The sequence below is a fragment of the Haplochromis burtoni genome, unplaced genomic scaffold, assembly GCF_018398535.1.
Source record: "Haplochromis burtoni strain Fernald_Lab_line unplaced genomic scaffold, NCSU_Asbu1 Contig_311, whole genome shotgun sequence".
NCBI classification, from domain to species: domain Eukaryota; kingdom Metazoa; phylum Chordata; class Actinopteri; order Cichliformes; family Cichlidae; genus Haplochromis; species Haplochromis burtoni.
In genome coordinates this window covers 603,514-623,931 of record NW_024582672.1, presented here as the reverse complement: position 1 = coordinate 623,931, position 20,418 = coordinate 603,514, and the positions used below count along the sequence as shown (strand labels likewise).

General features: G+C 43.8%; 1 protein-coding gene across 1 annotated transcript in view; it reads left to right on the top strand.

Annotated features, from left to right (window-relative positions):
* The window catches only part of LOC102305450 (ankyrin-2), a gene marked incomplete in the record, with an annotated part of 122,025 nt that overhangs the window by 61,168 nt on the left and 40,439 nt on the right, over positions 1-20,418 (top strand). Inside the window, 22 exon segments of the mRNA XM_042228208.1 lie at positions 1,732-1,830; positions 2,163-2,261; positions 2,696-2,893; positions 3,170-3,268; positions 3,368-3,466; positions 3,537-3,635; positions 3,712-3,810; positions 5,467-5,539; positions 5,852-5,905; positions 8,001-8,142; positions 11,877-11,964; positions 13,620-13,723; positions 13,934-13,972; positions 15,225-15,449; positions 16,411-16,509; positions 17,488-17,642; positions 17,726-17,937; positions 18,168-18,372; positions 18,456-18,552; positions 18,627-18,855; positions 19,050-19,175; positions 19,297-19,419. Of these exon segments, the coding sequence (XP_042084142.1) occupies positions 1,732-1,830; positions 2,163-2,261; positions 2,696-2,893; positions 3,170-3,268; positions 3,368-3,466; positions 3,537-3,635; positions 3,712-3,810; positions 5,467-5,539; positions 5,852-5,905; positions 8,001-8,142; positions 11,877-11,964; positions 13,620-13,723; positions 13,934-13,972; positions 15,225-15,449; positions 16,411-16,509; positions 17,488-17,642; positions 17,726-17,937; positions 18,168-18,372; positions 18,456-18,552; positions 18,627-18,855; positions 19,050-19,175; positions 19,297-19,419 (2,763 nt within the window).

Sequence of the window (20,418 nt, the reverse complement as noted above, 5' to 3'; positions counted from 1 at the left end):
TAAAATATCAACTCAGGCTCTCAAAAGTCAACAAAAAGAATAAATTAAATAATGTAGACGAATATATCACTGAAAAATCACCAAGAACAAAACAATGAAACAATCAGACAAACAAATACAGCTTTTTTATTGCACTTATAATAAAGAGCTGAATCAAAAGAGATTTAGTTTGGCACCAAGTCGTGACAATTTGCCTCCTTGGTTCATAATTGTCTTTGTCTCCACACCACATATGTTAGCTGACATTAATGTTTCAAACCATTGCATCTGGCCTTTAAAAATCAGCAGGTATATGCACACATCAGTGTGTAGCCTGTAAACATGACCGGCCTACATTTCTGAACGTTGACTCTTATGTCTTGACCCCATGTAGTCCTCTGCTGAAGGCTGGGATTGAGAGGTTACTATAATACTGCATCTCCTGGTCTGTCTGTGGGATTCTTCTGATCAATGATTGATGAGGCAGTAAAGCTGCTACGTCCCTCTGAATTGTTCATGAAGTCTGAACACAGCTGAGTGATTTATCGCCATGACTGTTTAACAGGCTGTGCAGTCAGGATCTTTACTTTGTACCCCATCCCAGACAGACCAACCTCTTAATCTATTCATATAATGAGAAGAGACAAAGCATTGTGTGAGGCTGCATTTGTCAGGCCTCAGTGCTTTTGCTCTCTCCTAGACTTCTCTCTGGGGAGTGAGGGGTGTGGCTGTCGCTGTTACAGTGTAACGCAATTGTAGCACCATCCTTATAAACATCAAATTGTGCATAATTGTCCATATTTTCTCATAATATCAGTATTTTCCACAATGCAATGTAAGTAAACAAGTTTAATTTTTTGTGTACCTATTAAATTGATTTCTGCCTTTAAGAGACAAAAGGCTGTTCTCTCCATGAACAGGCCTGCATCATAAACAAGCTGGTTCAGTGTGTCCTTACAGCTAAAGTGCCCCCTCTGCTGGCCTTTAAATAAAATGGACGTTCCCTGTGGGTTACCTGCAGTTGCATCAGCTTGCTACTATGAACTGTTTATAGCATTACACAGATTTTGGCAGTGACTGAAGGTCTTTTCCTCTTATATTTTATACTGTACTTAAATACAAAGCTTAAATAATACTACGACAATAGTAGTAGTAGTATGACAAAGTAAATAAAAAAGAAGTAATACAAAAAGTAACAACATTTCTGTTGACTCACAATACTTAATATGTTCTAACAATATTTACAGTAATACTTTACATCTGGCAAAGTTTTAATTCGTGCAACCCACAAACTCAACTCTGCTGCTCAACACACAAACTCAACTCTGCTGCTCAACCCACAAACTCAACTCTGCTGCTCAACACACAAGCTCAACTCTGTTGCTCAACATACAAACTCAACTCTGCTGCTCAACCCACAAACTCAACTCTGCTGCTCAACATACAAACTCAACTCTGCTGCTCAACCCACAAACTCAACTCTGCTGCTCAACACACAAGCTCAACTCTGCTGCTCAACCCACAAATGCACTCTGTTTATGAATGTGGCACAATTTTAGGGGAAAATAAAAGTAAGATGTGTTGCTAACACTGTAGCAACAAAGAAATCCTCCACCAAACACAAATGTCCTTACTTTCTGTGCAAAGTTTGTAATTAAAGCCTAACCTGTGATTTCTGAATACTGAGTTCCTGCACTTGGTGTCTTATAACAGAGTTCTTAGTGTCACTTTTTGGGTTGTCTCCTAATACAGAAAGGTTTTACTCCGCTGCATGTGGCCGCAAAGTATGGAAGCCTGGATGTAGCCAAACTTCTGCTACAGCGTCGCGCCCCTCCTGACTCTGCTGGGAAGGTATGGATCCAAACAGAAACTTGCTATCCTTAAAATTCATAGCATGTATTGTAAAACAATGAGATGTGATTATTTTATTGAATTTCCTGTTAACTAAAAGTTTACTGCAGGAATGCTGGTACGGTTTAAAAAATAACATCAGCTGTCCCTTCATTTAGACCAACCCTGACTCAAAAAGCTAACAGGTGCCTGTTCACATCAAGGATCTTGTTTTTGCTCCTTCATGCACATTTTTGTGTTCATAATAAGAGCCTAGCAGGTGATGCTGTCTAATATTACTTTAACTCATCTCACCTTCTAAAGCTTCTGTCTAATCCTTCCATACCTTACAGAATGGCCTCACCTCGCTCCACGTTGCAGCACATTATGATAACCAGAATGTGGCGCTCCTGCTGTTGGACAAAGGAGCGTCACCACACACAATGGCAAAGGTGATTCAACAGAGCACAGATGTAGTATATAATAGGATTGTTCTTAGCCAGCTAGTTACAAGCTAGAGCCAGAGGGACGTCACAGCCGACAGCTCTGTCCTGTTTTTTAAAGACTGCTTTCAAAAAAGTCTCTGAAGCCTCAATGATATCTGAAATTCCCTCAGGAGGAGGAAGAGTGTTTGCTGCTTCAGCTGCTGATGAATCCATTACATTTGAAGCAGCAGGATAGTCTGTGTGTTATTGAGCCACAATAGAGCACAGCCTGTGCATTCACACTAATGAAAGCGTGTGTGACTGACTCATATGTGAGGAGTGAGTGACAGCATCAGCATACATTCACTGCCAAACTCTCTGATAAACAGTCGTATTAAAAGCAAAAATGATATTCAACATTCGCTGACCAGCAACTCTCGCGTGTGTCCTGCACCAATCAGAACGGCTACACTCCTCTGCATATTGCGGCTAAAAAGAACCAGATGGAGATCGCCACAGTGCTGCTGCGTTACGGAGCAGAGACTAACATCCTGACCAAGCAGGGGGTCACTCCACTCCATCTGGCCTCCCAGGAGGGTCATGCGGACATGGCCGCTCTGCTAATAACCAAAGGAGCTCAAATCAACGTTCCCACCAAGGTACTGTGGAAACTCACCCAGAGCATGTGATGCATCTTTGCCCTGTCTAGAGCTGCTGCTGTTAAAATGTGTCCACAATTAGAAATGTCAAGAGTAAAAAAGAAAAGGTTCATGCAATAAATGGAATTTTATAAATATGAATAATACTGTGCACAGTTCCTGTCCTCTGCTTCTGTATCCTGCAGAGTAATGGCTAAAGCAGATAGTTTGGTAGAGGGCACTATCACGCATTGTAAGCTAACAGCGTTAATGCGTGTCTGTGTGTTGCTCCTGCAGAGCGGCCTGACTGCCCTTCATTTGGCAGCTCAGGAGGACAAAGTGGCCGTTGCTGAGATTTTGGCCAGAAACGGTGCCAACCTGGACCAGCAGACCAAGGTCTGAAAAAGGGTTTTATTCCCTTTAATAACAGTAACAGCTTCTGGTGTTGTTATTCATGACTTAAAGAAATGTAACTGATATGTTTTTGCTTCACAGTTGGGCTACACACCGCTGATTGTAGCATGTCACTATGGAAACGCAAAAATGGTCAACTTCCTCCTTCAGAATGGCGCAAGTGTCAATGCCAAGACTAAGGTACTGAAAAGCAGCTGTAGTGTTTTTATGAGAGCTGAACAAACAGGACTCACCTCTGCTGTGCTTTCAGAACGGATACACTCCCCTGCATCAGGCAGCGCAGCAAGGAAACACACACATCATTAATGTGCTGCTGCAGTACGGTGCCAAACCCAACGCTACCACTGTGGTACGCAAGCACACACACACTAACACGCACGCGCACACACGCACACACACGTATAATGGTTTGCTTTCCTGTGCAGAATGGCAACACAGCTCTGGGGATTGCTCGCAGGCTGGGTTATATTTCTGTGGTGGACACACTGAGGGTTGTGACTGAAGAGATAATCACCACCACCACGGTACGTCACACACACCTGCACACTTCTTAGAGCCTGTCCGAGCTGCGATAGGCCAGATACACCTTGGACAGGTGGCAGAGAGATAAACCTCTCAGGTTTGGCTTTGACCTGCTGGAGGAAAACTGAGCAGCCAGAGTGAAATTCATGCAGAAAACCTGAAACCTCCACAGACCTGCAGGGTCAGGACCCTTCTGTCCTTTATGAGCCTATCCGGTCGTTAAGTGATGACGTGACGAATCCTACTTCCGGGCCTAAAGTAGTCTGCGTTTAATATGGCTTTTGTGTTGTTAACATGTTTAATGTTTTGTATTTTCTTCTATTTAATCTCAAAAAGCTCCTAAAACAGTCAGTGATCACTGTTGACCTCCCTCGGCTTTTATTACCGCTAATCATTTATTTAAGCTCAGTTTTTAAAACCTTAGGATGTAACTACAGCCCAGCCCATGCAGCAGTATATGAATGACTAACCTCGTATTGTGGATGGATTATCTCAGTTGTTCTCCTGGCTGAAGTTTGGTCCTTTTACAGCATCCTGCCATGCGATTACATTTGTTCCTGACCACCGAGAACACTCACGTTAACTTTTATCAGTGGAAAAAAAGTTAGCTTGTTTATATTATGCTAACATAGCTGTGTCGCTAGCGGTCACGTAGCACATCATTATATACCAGCTAGCCCAACTTCAGTAACCCTACAAACGTCACTGCTGTTTAGTTTTCTGTCTTCATTTATGCTGGAAGTGATAACAGAGCTGTACGTTTGAATTTGTTTCCAAAACCCCGCAGTCAGGACATGCTATATTGTATTTAGATAGAAGCTAGCGAGCTAACTCCCTGCTAACTTCTAACTCCGTTAAATGTCATAAATTCCGTTTTCATGGATGCCTGGATGTTAAACTCAATTGTTACACCTGGTAGAGCAGAACGCTGATCATTTTATTAAAGATGAAAGACTTTAGACAGTTTTTCAACTCTCAGTAATGCCATAGTGATCGTTTGATATATGGACCTGCAGCGGAGTTTAGGCCCAGACACGGCTAGTGACGTCAGACTGAACAACCGGATAAAGCTACCCACGACACACACCTCCCTACATCTTTTACATTTAAATCAAATCAAATCACTTTTATTGTCACATCACATGTGCAGGTACATTGGTACAGCACATGTGAGTGAAATTCTTGTGTGCGAGCTTCACAAGCAACAGAGTTGTGCAAAATACAATAATGTAAACAAGCAAAATACAAGAATGGCTACATCTGAAACTAATAAATATATGTACAATATATAATAGTATATGCATTTCTGGATGTGTATAATATATATTTACATATATTGTACATATATTTATTGTACATATTTAGAAATTCACATAACTTTGTAGTCTTCATAAAAACAATGCATTTCTTTATCTGTCCGCTATAACGCATCACTTTGGCGTAATAATACAACACTGGCTGAGATGCCACATATGTGAGAGCACACAGTAAAAAGGATGCGTGCCATTACATCAGTACAAATCTGTTTTCTCAAAATGACCACACGGTTGAATTAAGACAACAAAGCTAACTGCTCTGCATCAAACTGTACTATCTGGCTTTGCCTAATAAACTTACTGTCATGTTTTTAACGGGGTCTGTTTGCTTTGATCTGGCAGACGGTGACGGAGAAACACAAGCTGAATGTGCCAGAGACCATGACTGAAGTACTCGATGTGTCAGATGAAGAGGGTAAGTTGCAGCTACAGCGTGAGCCTGCAGCCCACTCCCCAATGAAGAGAGCCTCTGGTCCTGCAGCCATGAGTTCATTTATCATACATTTAAGTTGGAAAACCTCCATCAGTTAATCCATTTAATCGTTATAGCCTGCACACATTTTCTTCTTTGTTGGCCTCTGTAGCCACTGTACACTGGTTGTAACATGTAGCAGATAAAGTGATGATACTGAGATCAGACGAGAACGTTGGACCTTTCTGTTCGTCCCTCTTTGTGGCTTCAAATGATTTTTACCAATCAGCCTGTGACTGTGCTGTTTACCTACAGCGTGGGAAACCACTGATGATGATGTCATGTCAGACGACTCCATGGATGAGGAAGGTAGTCAGCATGATGGTGTGTGTGCAGGTTTGCTGTAGGAGTGAAGGCATGGTGAATAAGCCTGGACTGTACTAACTCTTCCAGAGGTCCAATCAAGTCGTTCATGTTACTGAGAGAGTAACGAGTGTTCACTGTGTGTTGGCTACAGACTTCAACTAATTATGTACTTTATAACATCATGAATGAATAATTTCTTCTTCACGGCACCTGTTAGCGGGTGAGATTTACCAGGGAGCATGTGAACGTCTCGTCCTCAGAGGCGATGAGTTACGAGCAGGAATGGACAGAGCATCTCCAAACTGCCATTTGTTTGGGGTGTTCCCGGGCTGTAGTGATCAGTATCCATCAAAACTGGTCCGTGGAAGTGACAGTGGTGAACCAGCAGGGTCATGGACGGCTCACTGGTGCATGATACTGCAGCTCAGGCTGCTAAGAAGGTTGCTGCTGGTTATGTCAGAATACACAGTGCATCAGTTTGTCGTGTACAGGGGTGCACAGAGCAGTCAGGGTGCCCCCTGACCTCAGTTCAGCAGCGAGTTTGAGGTGTGGATCTGCTGCTAACATCTTGTTCCCAGATACAACAGCACAGAGAGTCCATGGCTGGATGCAACAGGAGCACCAGCACAATGTTAGGAAGTTCTAATGTTATGGCACATCAGTGCATGGAGGAAATCGCGCTAACGTCTTTATGCTAAGCTTAGATACTTCCGAGGTCTCCACTAAGCTTTGGGTTCCTCGACTCCAACCGTCAGGCCTATGATGCTGTTTTAAATGATGTCATATTGTCATGGACCAGTATATAAAACAAGGGAACATTCTTGTATCATGTTCAGTTGCAAACATGAGGGACACAGCAATGTTTCCATTCAGCTGTAGCTACGAACACAGTGTACACATGAGAGCAGGATCAGCTTCAGTACAGCTGAGTCACATTCAAGGCTTTAACTGTTCTTTAATTCAGTCTCCTGCTGCTGTGCCTGCTTGTGTCACCGTTCTGGCTCAGCTTGACCCAGTATTTTGAGTTATGTTTTGGTGTGCTTTTGCTTTTCGCTGCACAGCTGTAGCTCATTACTAACGGGAACATCAGCGGTTCGATTCCCGGCTACTCCAGCTGTTGTCGTGTCCTCGCTGAACCCGCTGGACCCCAGATTGCTGCCGAGGCTTCAGCATTTCAGTGAGCCTGGCAGCTCAGAAACAGCGAAACGTAAAAATAAAGTGCTTTGTGAATGTGCACATGGGTGAAATATGCTCAGTATAAATATACTTATAAGTGCCAATCCATGTGTATGTCTGTTATAATACATGAACACAGTCAGAGGGTTGACTCCACTAATCGCCTGCATGCAGTCATGCTGAACATTTTGAGGCAGGCGTCCTGCAGCCAACAGCGACGCTGAGCCCTGCTGTGCAGTAGTGGAATAGTAATAGTGCTGAATCACTGTTATGCAGTTAACATAAGCCTTACAGTGGCTTTGCACAGTCCTCAATCGAAGCATGAGAATACAGTCGAATATAGAGATGCTGTAGCGAGAAGCTGTGAAGTGCACGTCAGTGCAGCCACTAAACTGTGAAAGGTTTTCTTAACTAGAGACACAAAGCTGACGACGCGTTGAGATTTCCTGTACAGGCAGACGCAGCAACCGCTGGCCTCACTAAACACATTCGATTTGTTTCGATTCGATTTTGTTTACCTTTTACCATTTGTTAACCCTTACCTTGAAAAGGGGAAGCGTGTTAATGCATTACGACTGTGACTAAACGGCTACCTCCAAAATAAAGCTACCAGCGAACCTGCGGCTGTTTCTGTGATGAACACGTAGATTTCTTACTCTGTGTTTATTGTTCATGAGCCACATCCATGTCTGTTTTCCACTTTCAGCCAGATGTTCAAATGTCCTGTTTGTAAAGTAACTGGCTGTGATGTTTCCACCTGTGAACATCAAAACCAAAACAAGCACAATCACAGATTTGTTGACTTGTGTCCAAAATATTTCTAACAATATCCCAACATCAAGGTGCGTCACTGCGTTTTCTCATCTGTGGTTGGTTATAGTTGTGGTTTTTCATTGATAGTTTCATTTCTCTGCTTCTTAAGGTGACGACACGATGACAGGCGACGGAGGGGAGTATCTGAGGCCTGAGGATCTGCGGGAGCTGGGAGATGACTCCCTGCCAGGACAGTACCTGGATGGGATGAACTACCTGCGCTTCAGCCTGGAGGGAGGACGAACGGACAGGTGCATCAAACTCTGCAAAAGCTAAAGACAGAGACAACCTCGCTGTGAAACATATTCCTGGATGAAATGATTCATGCACAGTTGTTCCATATGTTCTCTATACAGCTTCACAACCTGCAGCTCACACAGCTGTTTCAATAACACACTCTTTTCCCTTTTATGACATTTTATGTAACCTACTTGTGCATTTCTTCCCTTCCCACCCTTTTTACTCACATTGGCTCCGCCCCATTCAGTGTATGCACAAACAGCTAACTGCCTGTATGTTTTGTGTGTGTTTGCAACCTCTCCTCTTCACACTTCACCGTCTGCCTTTTCATATCTACATAATCGAATGCAAAGGTATGTGCTGACTCCATCCACGCATCTGGACTTCTAGTCTTCAGCACCAAGTTTCAAGTTTATTCATTTATAATGCACTTTCAAAAACAACAGTTGTTGACCAAAGTACTGCACAATAACACAGTCATAGCAAATAAAACAGACTATAGATGAAGAGAAAATAGAAGCATGGAAAGAACAATAGAAACAGACTCATCTTGACTTTAAAGCCAGAGAGTAAAAGTGGTGTTTGGACGGGTTTGACTCTCCAGTGTTGGAGAGGTCCTGACATGCAGGAGCAATGAGCTCCATAACTTAGGAGCGGTCACGGCAAATGCCCGGTCTCTGTGTTTCAACCTCGACCTTGGGACTTGGGAAGGGAATCGCAGGCAGGGATCGCTTTCTCAAAATCTCTGAAGCAGAGAAAAGGCTTTTGCAAGGAGGCGGAGATGAAAGAAGCCCGTCTTGATTACCTTATTTATCTGTTTCACAGATTTTCATTTCAGGGCAAGATAAATCTGAGTCATCTGTGTAGCAATGGAACGAGAGGTCATATTTATTTTAAATTGAGCCCATTGGAAGCATGTCGATTGAGCCCTGGAGGACCCCACAGGAAAGCACGGTCTTTGGGGATAATGAGTCTCTGAGATTAACAGAGAAGGTTCGATTATATAAGAAGGATTTAAACCATTCCACAACAATCCCTTTTATTCCAACGTGTTGTTCCAGTCTAGAGATGAAGTCTGGGATCGACTCTATCAAAAGCAGAATTTAGATCTAATAATATTAGGATGGCAGGGTCTCCAGAGTCAGTAAAATTTAAAAGGTCATTAAAACCCTTTGAAAGAGCAGATCAGTGCTGTGGTGCGTTTTAAAACCTGACTGGAACAATGTTGTGTTGATCTAAAGAGGCCTGGAGCTAGATAAGGACGATTTTCTCCAGGACTTTTGACAAAAAGGGCAATGTAGAGAGTGGTCTGTAATTTGATAAAATTGTTGCGTCCAGATTCTGCTTTTTAAGGATGGTTCCACCACAGCATGTTTAAAATCAGAGGGGACGGACCCAGACTGCTATTAACAATAGAAAGCAAACATATACAAACAGATTAACAAACTTCTTTCAGTAAGCTAGGTGGAATAATATCCAAAATACATTTTGAGGGCTTCAAGTTACTGACTACTTCATTAAGTAATGCATGATTTAGATTTTTATGGGAGCAGGTGAAACGATATATGAATGGATCATACGAGATCGGAGTTTGGGCATAACTGATCTACTAGACTGACCTGAAAGAGGAAACTCAAACAGTACAGGCATACGGAGTGACAGCCCGTAAGAAAGTACGAGATCCAGGGTATGACCGTTCATGAGTTGGGCCTTTGACTGACTGAACAAGATTAAAAGAGTCTGTGAGATTTTAAAAATCAGCAGTCAGCGGAGTATTTGCGCAGCAAACATGAATATTAAAATCCCCTACAATTAAAACACTGTCGTACTTTGGTAAAATTCCTGACCAGAATTCAGAAAAGTCTTGTATAAAGTTCTTATTATATTTAGGTCTGTACACCAGCACACATAGCACTGGTGTGGGCCGGTGTAATTCAAATAGCTGCAGTTCAAAGCTGCCAAAAGCGTCAGCTGTTAATTGCCGACAGTTAAAACAGTTTTTATAAACAGCAGCTAATCCTCCGCCTCAACCAGTCGTTCGGGGCGAATTGAGGCAGTTGCAGTCTGGGGGGACAAGTTCAGGGCGCGGGCTCAACTCACCAAGTTCAGCCAAGTTTCGGTCACCAGGAGAAAATCCAAGTTACGAGTGGTGAAAAAGTCATTTAAAATAATGGTTTTATTGGCTAGCGACCTAGCGTTAACCAGGGCCAGTTTAGCTTGCACAGGGTTCCCTGCCGGCTGAGATCATCGGCATAATCCACTCCACCTCTGCAAAAACGTGGGGCCGGATGCCGTGGGCAAGGGGGTGGAACTCCAGGTCTCGAGGGCCAGTGTCCTGCAGGTTTTAGATCTCACCTGAATCAAATGATTAAATCATCAGGCCTCAGGAGAACTTCAAGACATGTTGAGGAGGTCATTTAGGCATTTAAATCAGCTGTGTTGGATCAAGGACACATCTAAAACCTGCAGGAAACCAGCTCTCGAGGCCTGGAGTTGGACACCTGTGCTGTAGGCTCTGGATATTAGGATGTGGAGTCACCGGTATGATCCAACGAGGAGCCGATGCAAGGGAATGCCAGCAAACAAATCGCTTGTTGTCCAGGGAGAGGTTCTTGAGTAGTCATTGGGAATGTAGCCGGGCATATCGCCACACAGTTTTTGAGTTTGACCAGTATTCCAGCCCGTCTCCCTCGCCTCCTGTGGCACTTCTTCCTGAGGGGAAGGCTAGGTGGATAACGGCGGAGAGACAATGGTACGGTTTCTACCACAGGTGGGACACGGAAATCCACACATCCAGGGGGCCTTTGATACTGCTCCTCAACAGTGGTTTGGAATTTTAATAACAATTCGAATGTCATAGACCAAAGAAAACGGATGCTAGTAGAAACAACACCGAGAACAGCTGACGGCAAGCTGCACACACAGGCGCCATCTTTTCTGCATTCACTTTGAAGCACATCTATTTAAATAGACTTGAAATGAGTAGATATGGTTCTGTTTACTTCAGCTGCAGCTAATAGTGTGCTCTTAGGAATGAAAATGTCCTCTGACACTGAGGAATATAACAGAACATTTGTCCCAGAATTCAGAGGATTCGTGTTACCGTCATGTTCAGATACAACCTGACCTTCAGCAGTTTTTTAAAGAACAGATTACAACCAGAGACCTAAGTCAGGAGCATATCTGCTGACTTAGGTCTCTGGTTGTACCCTGACTTATATGCCTGATTTTCCATGGTCCTGTGTTCCCCGAGTCCTGCGTTTAAGGAACCCTGTTTCTGAGTAACTCTGCTGCAGCTTTGGATCCACAGCTCAAACCCAGGTCGCTTTAAGCAGATGAAGAGCTTTATATTCCCGTTGGTGCTTTATAAAGCTGGGAGAGCACTGGTGACTACACTGGTAAACCAGAATCTCATGTCCGTAGCGACCACAGGAATCTTGGAAAGTTAGGAACGTGTTGACATGCACACATGGTGTTTGTGCTCCCTGAGCTTGGCTCGGCCTTCCAGCCGTATGCAATAAACAGATCAGATGCTTTGGCTGCTGCGTTTGTGTGTCCAGCAGCGCTGCTGTTAAACCAACACTTTACGTACAGTTTTAGCATTTGAACATGCTGTTCACCACCTAATTCCTGGACATTGATCCCGACCAGAACAGAACTTTAAAGATGATGAATGTCCTGCCGTGCTGGGTTGACATCATGAGCTTCACAGGTTTCATGCTTGTGTTTTTCCTGTGTGCTTCAGTTCAGACAGGTCCTTCACGCCCACTCACCACAGCTACTACTCTTCTAAACATGAAGGCATGATGGAGGAGATGCTCACCAGTCACCAGGTACGCCGCATCATCACACAGATCACTAATTCTGTGCATTTTTTAATGTTTATTTATAAGATTTTAAGTTCAAAGTTACATAACGTCAAACCAAACACAAACACACAACAACAAAAAACACAAACAGGAAAACAGGAAAGAAAAGGAAAAAAATAAAAATAAAAAAATACACCAGTTAGCCAGTACAAATCAAAAGTTCAAAAGAAACACCAGTGTCCAAAGATGATCTTCTGTGTGAGTTTAGACAGGGCAACAGAGAGTTCACCAAGTCCAGAAGATGTGGGAAACATGTCCAGGAAAGAATCAGGGTTTCACACAAACACAAAGTGCAGTCAAATGGGTTAAAGTTTACGTTAAGTTCCCATTAATATGATCGAGAAAAGGGCCCCAGATTTCGACAAACTTAAAATGGGTGTCAGCCAAACGATAACCAACCTCTTCAATATACAAACAAGCAATCATCTCACGTAGCCAAACCCTGAACAATGGAGGAGATGGTGATTTCCAGGCTCTAAGAAGAAATCTTCTAGCTACAATCATGCCAAACATTAAGGCTTTCAGAAGAGGACGTCTGAGTGCCGATGAGGTTAGGGAGCCTAGCACTGCAAGTACACCATCCGGCTCTAATTTTAAGTCATAAATATATATTAAATATCTCTGCCCAGAAACTCCCGAGTGTAGGGCAAGACCAGAAAAGGTGACCAAGGGTTCCCTCCATTGCTTTGCATCTGTCACACAAAGACGAAAAATGCTGCATAGCTTTGTTTCAGAAAAATGCAGACGATGAAGGACCTTGAACTGTATAAGTTGTAGTCTGGCATTAACAGAGCGTTCTTTAATCTTCTTCAACCCATTGGCCCACAAAGCGTCCGATATGTCTACTTCCAAGTCCTTAACCCAAGCGTCCTTGATGTGGTTAGCAGGTGGTATACGTGTAAAAAGTGTAGTAAATTATTCTGTGGATTTTTAAAACGATGCCGTGGGACGATGTTAACCTAAAGGTTGGGAATTATGACACTCGAGTGATGCTCAGGCTGTGGCTGTGGACTGTACTGTTAACCACTCTGAAGTGCTTTGATTCTCAGCTTCTTTAGTCTGCACATCAATCTGTGAGTAAGATGTTGTGTGAGGATGAATGTGTGTGTGACTGGGTGAATAAGACTAAAAAAGCACTTTGAGTTCCCAGTTAGAGCAGAGTTCTGTGTAAGCACCAGTCCATTGATCCAGCCTGGAGGCGGTGTTGCCTTGCAGCAACCATCTGACCCTTTCTGTGTGGAGTTTGCATGTTCCCCTTGTGTCTTCCTGGGTTCTCTCGGGTACTCTGGCTTCCTCCCACACTCCAAAGACATGCAGTTAGTGGGGTTGGGTTCACTGGTGAATCTAAACTGTTTGTATGTGAGTACGGTAAAGACGAGGATGGATCAATGAAAGAAGGGCTGAGGGAGCCTGATTTCTGTTTGTCAGACTTAACACATCTGAGCTCTCAGGATTCAGCCTTAGAAGGGCTGCAACCCCACCCGACCCACTCCTCCACCCACGGTTCTGCTGTTTTGTATGGGGATTATATTTCTGTCAAATTCAGGAGCAAGTATATCCCATGATCTTCTCAATGCCCTAGATGACTGGTCTCTGATAAGAAGTTTGTTTCGTTCCAGGTTTCATCCCTTGCCAGGGAGACTGAGAGGGATTCGTACCGGTTGAGCTGGGGCACAGAGAACCTGGACAACGTGGCTTTGTCCTCCAGCCCTGTCCATTCAGGGTAAGCACAGCAGCACTGAGAAAAGTCGTAAACAGCATTTACAGAGTTCTGTGAATAAACTGTTTTCTGTGGATCTTCGTAGATGGAAATCCTGCTGAGTCCTGTTCTTTTCCTTCTGCTGGTTTTTTAAAACTTGCTGGGATTTCTCCCTCTCTGATTTCTTCTGCCTGACTTGTGATTCCTCTCTGTCTGTTGTGGTTGTTGTTTTAGCCACTCCTCTCCGTGCCATGATCATGGAGACCACAGCAGGTGACCTTCTGCACCTTGGTTGCACCTCATTCCCCTTCATCACCGTCCTTCTCCGCTCACTGTGTGCTCTCCCTATGGAGAGGTGTATGTGTTGCACCGTCCTCGACAGACAACATCTCGTGTATATTCCTGTATTCTCAGCCTGAACGTAAATTAAACATAAACTCTCTGAATAATTTTACAAACTTGGCATCATGACACTGCAAGTTCAGGAAAGTTTAGATAAGGTTGAAGGTTGAGGACATGTTTGTCGACTTCATTCAGTGTCTCGTGAACTGTGCATTTCTACTAACATGCCACGTGGTGTGGAGACTATTAGAATAAACTTACAGTTTACTCTAATCTCGTCTTCTAACATTAATTTAACAGCTGTTTCAAGTCTGTCGTTGGGTTTTCTAACCTGGTTGTTTGTTTGGCTGAAGCTGAGCCAAGAACCGTCTTTAGTGTCATATCGTCATTTCATCACAGTCGGTCTTTACCCCGCTGGGATGTGTGATCCATACGCATACTTGTGACTGTGCATGGAGAGCGAAGGTCAAACCTGAATGCAGAGCAGCCCTCGTCCATTCAGTGTTGAGAAAACAGAAAACCGAAGGTTGAGCGAACGTTAGCTACCATGCTACAATCATAGAGTTGTTCGTGGTAATAAGTAGTCTATGTTAAAGTGCAGCTATCCTTTTTTGTAACATCTCTATTTGAAGATTAAACATAGCAAAGAAAACGCATTGTTCTGGTCTGCTGTTTCCACGAGCATAGATTGGCTAATGCTACGTGATGTGAGCTAGCTTAAGTTTCCTATTACTGACCTCGCTGAATCAGTTCACTAAAGTTAAGACTATGCTATAGTTGTGCTGTTGTTGCTACACGGTCCAAGACAAATAAGCTCACTTAGAAAAAACCATAAATAAATATAGTTCATGAAGAAAGTGTGTTTGCTTCTTTAGAGAAGTTTGATGAACAAAAGTGTCCTAGGCCAACACGCCGACAGGATCTTCCTTAGTCCTCATATCTCGTGCTTTCTTGAGTCTTAACGGGGCCTTCAAATACGTAGTTAACGACTTAACTGTTGCTTGTGTTCAAAAACTCGAGCAAGTAAACAGCTGTGGTCCTTCGTGTAAGTGTGCATCTTACAAACTGTTCAAACCAAACAAAGCTTTGCTGTCTGCTTTCTCACCACTTAATGGAGCTGAATTAGACTGAACTGGATAATATTGGCGTCTCATTCGTGCATGTATCTCCTGCTTCCTCTCAGCTTCCTGGTCAGCTTCATGGTAGACGCCAGGGGCGGAGCCATGCGCGGCTGTCGACACAACGGCCTCCGCATCATCATCCCGCCGAGGAAGTGCAGCGCCCCGACGAGAGTGACGTGCCGACTGGTGAAGAGGCACCGTCTGGCCACCATGCCCCCGATGGTTGAGGGGGAGGGTCTGGCCAGCAGGCTCATCGAGGTGGGACCCTCTGGAGCCCAGTTCCTTGGGTAAGACAGGACTAATGATTGTAGAAGCTTCTGGATGTGTGGAGGTTAACACTTAAAGTCTATTTATGGCACCAAATGCCAACAAATGCCTCAAGGCGCCTTACACATACAGATGATATAATATTATTTGCTAGTAGCTTTGAATATTTTATGGCAATAAGTTTCCAGGCAGGACGAAAAGTGCTTCTTTCCTTTGAACATCTATCCTGTTATTAATTTGTATCCCGTATAAATGCAAAGGTTACAAAGTGCTGCCCTTTTTCTTTCAGATTAATTTGCCAGCCTCTGCCTGACTCAGACTGTCTCTGTATTTGCTCTCGCTTCCTCCCAGTGCCAGCGGTCTGCCAGCATGGCCTGTTTACTTTCATAACAGCTGCAGCGCGACTCTTTCTAACCTTTCTCCCTAACACTTGATGAAGCAGCTTTTCTGATTAACTCCAGCTGCAGTGTCTCGCACCATGATTGGTTTGATATGTGGACTGAAACTCTGCCCTCTGCTGGTAACGTTTGAGATGGTCACAGTTACAGATTTGCTGCAGACGACAGAAGTTTTTGCTGTGATGTGAAATGTTTCTGCAGCTCTGCAGTGAAACTAGCCCCACACGGCCACAATGATGAGCTCATTTCAAAAAAACAGATTTAATTTGAATAAAAATGCAGAATAATAGTCTAACAGATTCAAACTGGCTTTATCAGAGGACTTCTTCAGTGACCAACACAGTGTGTGTTATGGAAATGTAAAGAACTACAAAGTCAGTCTTCTTTATTATGAAAAGAAGGACTTGAGTATAAATATAAGCGCAGCTTTGGGGTAAATGTTGTATGTTTTTATTTGTCATTTCTTCGTGATGCTCTATTGGACGTCCTGACTGTGCAGCTAAGAGAAAATCGGCGCTCAACCCAAACATTGTGTGTGCTCTTTCTTCCTCACTGCTGCATACGGACGCTCGGTCAATCACAGTAAACTCCACCTCCCCAGTGCCCCCCCACCTCTAAATGAGGGAGAGAGTTTGGTTACCCGAATCCTCCAGCTTGGTCCACCGGGGACCAGATTTCTTGGGTAGGGTGGAAACCAGTCTGTGGTTTTGCATATGAAACAATCCATGGATGCCAGTTTCTTTGTTACTGTGCTGTCGTGTTTGTGCTAATGCTGCATAATCCACTTCATTTAGTGTCCGTGCTAACAGCCACTGCTTGTCACTTCTCTCCTTCCTGCTTTGCCGTTTCCCTTTTTCTTTCTTCTCATTCTCGGGGGAAGATTTGTCTCTCACTTATGTGTGAAATTTAAATGGTTGTGTGGCCTGTAAGTCGAAGGGAAGCAGGAGAATATGAGTGCACGCGTCAGTGATCGGCTCTGTATGGTTTTTATTTAGAGTTTATAAGAAATCACATGATGTCACCAGGCAATATTTGGCCTTTTCACTATATTTTAAATTGATGTGTTTCTCCTGCCTGAGTGGTCAAAGTAAATAACATCAACAGTATTTAGAGTGAAACATAAACAAATACTACAGGCCAGGTAACCATATAAATATCACATAGAAATATGTGTTTGTCCCGATGTTGGCCTGCAGGACGCTTCTTGTAGATACTCGTTGTAACTAGTTGGTGATTGTGCTCATCAGGTAAGTGTCAGAGTGACGTTTTCTAACTATTACAAATGGACGACACACTGATCATAAATCAACTTGAATGTTGTGATTCAAGTGAATCCACCTGAGATTTGCTGGTGCAGATGCTTTTATCCAGCACAGCTCTACATGTTTATCTGAGATGCTCTTTATCACCACGTGTCAACACATCAGCTGCAGAAAAAATAAACTGTAATTTACATAGCAGTGAAGCCAGAGCAAGAGGAGCGATGCACCCTCTGTGTCTGCACAGGTACAGTCGGGCTCGTATCCAGATACAAAGATGAACAGTCAAAGAACAGGAGACTTACCTCACTACATGCACAAATGCACTCTTACCCGTTATATTCCATCACACCACGCGCTTAGTTTTACTTGGACTTACCCAGCGTATCTTGTTCCTCCAGTCCTGTCATTGTGGAGATCCCTCACTTCGCTGCCCTCCGAGGGAAGGAGCGCGAGCTGGTGATTCTGAGGAGCGAAACAGGAGAGAGCTGGAAGGAGCATCACTGTGAACACACTCAAGAGGAGCTCAACCAGATACTCAACGGCATGGACGAGGGTCAGTCTCCGACACTGGCTGACGACACCGCGGCGTCAAACGATAAAGGCCTGATCACGTCTTTTCTGTCTCACCTTCTGCAGAACTGGAAACTCCCGAAGAGCTGGAGAGGAAACGCATTTGCCGTATCATCACTAGAGATTTCCCACAATACTTTGCTGTGGTGTCACGCATCAAGCAAGACAGCAATCTGATCGGTCCTGAAGGAGGCATCCTCAGCAGCACCGTTGTACCACAAGTTCAGGCAGTTTTTCCTGAGGGGGCGCTGACCAAGAGGATCAGGGTTGGACTGCAGGTAAACAGAGTGTGGTTAGCTTTTATATGTTCTCTGTTTTGCTGTCATTATGTTGTTCTTAATATTCAGAGCTTTAGTTTTAAACCATGGAAACAAAACAGACTCAACCTTCTTAAGTTGCTGTGATTCATGTCGATGTCTTTACTAAATGGACTCAAAAGAGGTGGATAAAGCACATGTGCTGTCTGCGTACAGTTGCCTCACAGCCAGGCTTTCCTCTTGTCTCGCAGGCCCAGCCAGTGAGCATAGATGTCGTGAGGAAGCTCCTGGGGAACAAGGCCAGCTTCAGTCCCATTGTCACTCTGGAGCCGCGCAGGAGGAAATTTCATAAACCCATCACCATGACAATCCCTGTCCCCAAGAGCAACTCCGACCCCGTCCTCAACGGCTTTGGAGGGGACACACCCACCCTACGATTGCTTTGTAGCATCACGGGTTAGAGAAGCCGTAGAAAAGTTCAAATCTTAACGGGTGAAGCTGAGACGCGTCTCCACATTCTAACATTTCATGTCACGCAGGTGGAACAACGCCAGCCCAGTGGGAGGATATAACAGGAACTACTCCGTTAACTTTTATTAATGACTGCGTGTCCTTTACCACCAACGTGTCTGCCAGGTAAACCAGCTGAACCAAATATCAGCCACAGACACCAGCTCGCTCCTAACTCCTAACCCTCTTCTGATTTCTAGGTTCTGGCTCATAGACTGTCGGCAAGTCCAGGAATCGGTCAACTTCTCCACTCAGGTGTATCGGGAAATCATCTGTGTCCCTTACATGGCCAAGTTCGTCATCTTCGCCAAGACCCACGACCCGATTGAGGCCCGATTGCGCTGCTTTTGCATGACTGATGACAAGATTGATAAAACACTGGAACAGCAGGAGAACTTCGCCGAGGTGGCGCGCAGCCGAGATGTAGAGGTGAGAAAGGAGAGCGGAGGGAGTCTAACACCAAGTTATACAAGACAGAGTTCGGGAATGACACCCCAATAAAATAAAAAACCTTTGAGCGGTCGACTCCAGTCTAAGAAGAAGAAATATCTAAAGAAGGATGTAAACATGTAAGATGTCAGGCGTGATTATTCCATCATGTATGCATGTGTTACCTTTACTAGGTCCTGGAAGGCAAACCTATCTATGCAGACTGCTTTGGTAACCTTGTTCCCCTCACGAAAAGCGGCCAACATCACCTCTTCAGCTTTTACGCCTTTAAGGAGAACCGGTTAGCACTCTTCATCAAAGTGAGTCATCGTTTATTTCTTCTGAGCAAGTGCTGCAAGTGTCAGCCAATGTTCTTCGTATAACATGGAATCGGTTTAGCAATGAGCAGCTGGCTAACGTTGACCCGCTTGGCTTTGGCAGATCAGAGACAACACTCAGGAGCCGTGTGGCCGCTTGTCATTTATGAAAGAACCCAGGAACTACAGGTCACTTGCACAAAATGCTATATGCAATCTCAACATCACACTTCCATCATACTGCAAGGTAAGGATGGCGCGCCGATGCTGCTGGCGGTCGTGTGTCTTTATGAGTAAAAGCTGCGTGCTGGTTTCAGTAGTTTAACATGGAAAGTCCTCTGGTTGCTTGTAACTCTAGACCGTGTTGCAATAACACATATTGTCAATGTTCCCTCTAATGTTTCACGTGTCTGAACACACAAACTCCCTGAGCGTCGCACTGTGAGCAACTGCAGACGTGTGCACTGTGGTCACGCCAGCATCCAAGTTACATGTTTATTAAAGTAATCAAATTACAGCATTTATGTTAGACTACTTTTAATTAACTGCTTTAGTCCACTTACAATGAAAATTTAAACAAATCTATTTCGTGACCTGTAGCATGTTAACACTATTGGAAGTAGAAATAACTTGAACTCCAATTTTAAAAACATTTTCTTTTTTATTTTTATTTATTTATTTTTTTGCTCTGACTTGTATTATGAGTCTGTGGTCTGGGAGAGAGTCTGTAACTCTGTCTGCAAGTACAGTAAATAATGACCAAAGCTGGGTAATTAATTATATACTTACTTCTTCAAATAAGTAACTGAGTTATGCAAACAGAGTTTTTTTGCAGCTGTTTACCTGAAAATGCAGCCAAAGTGTTTTTTAAATAAACATTTCAAACTATTTACAGAACAATCAGCTGTTCTGCATCAAATCTGATGCCACACAAATTATTTGTGCCGCTCCAAAAAATCATTCCTGTCCACTATGAGATGAAGGAGAACATCAGCCTGATACCTGCAGGCCTGACAGCAGCAGATGTATCACTGCTGTAACACCTGTAAACCATTGTTCTGACACACACAACAAAACTACTGACTACACTACACACTAACTACACACTCACTACACACTCACTACACAAGATTTGTGCTAAACTTGGCAATCGCATCTCAAACACCGCCGTCACTCCTAAAACTTCCCCCTCCCTAAACCACTAAATGTCATGTTGCCATATCATTTTTTGATTGGTCGACATGGT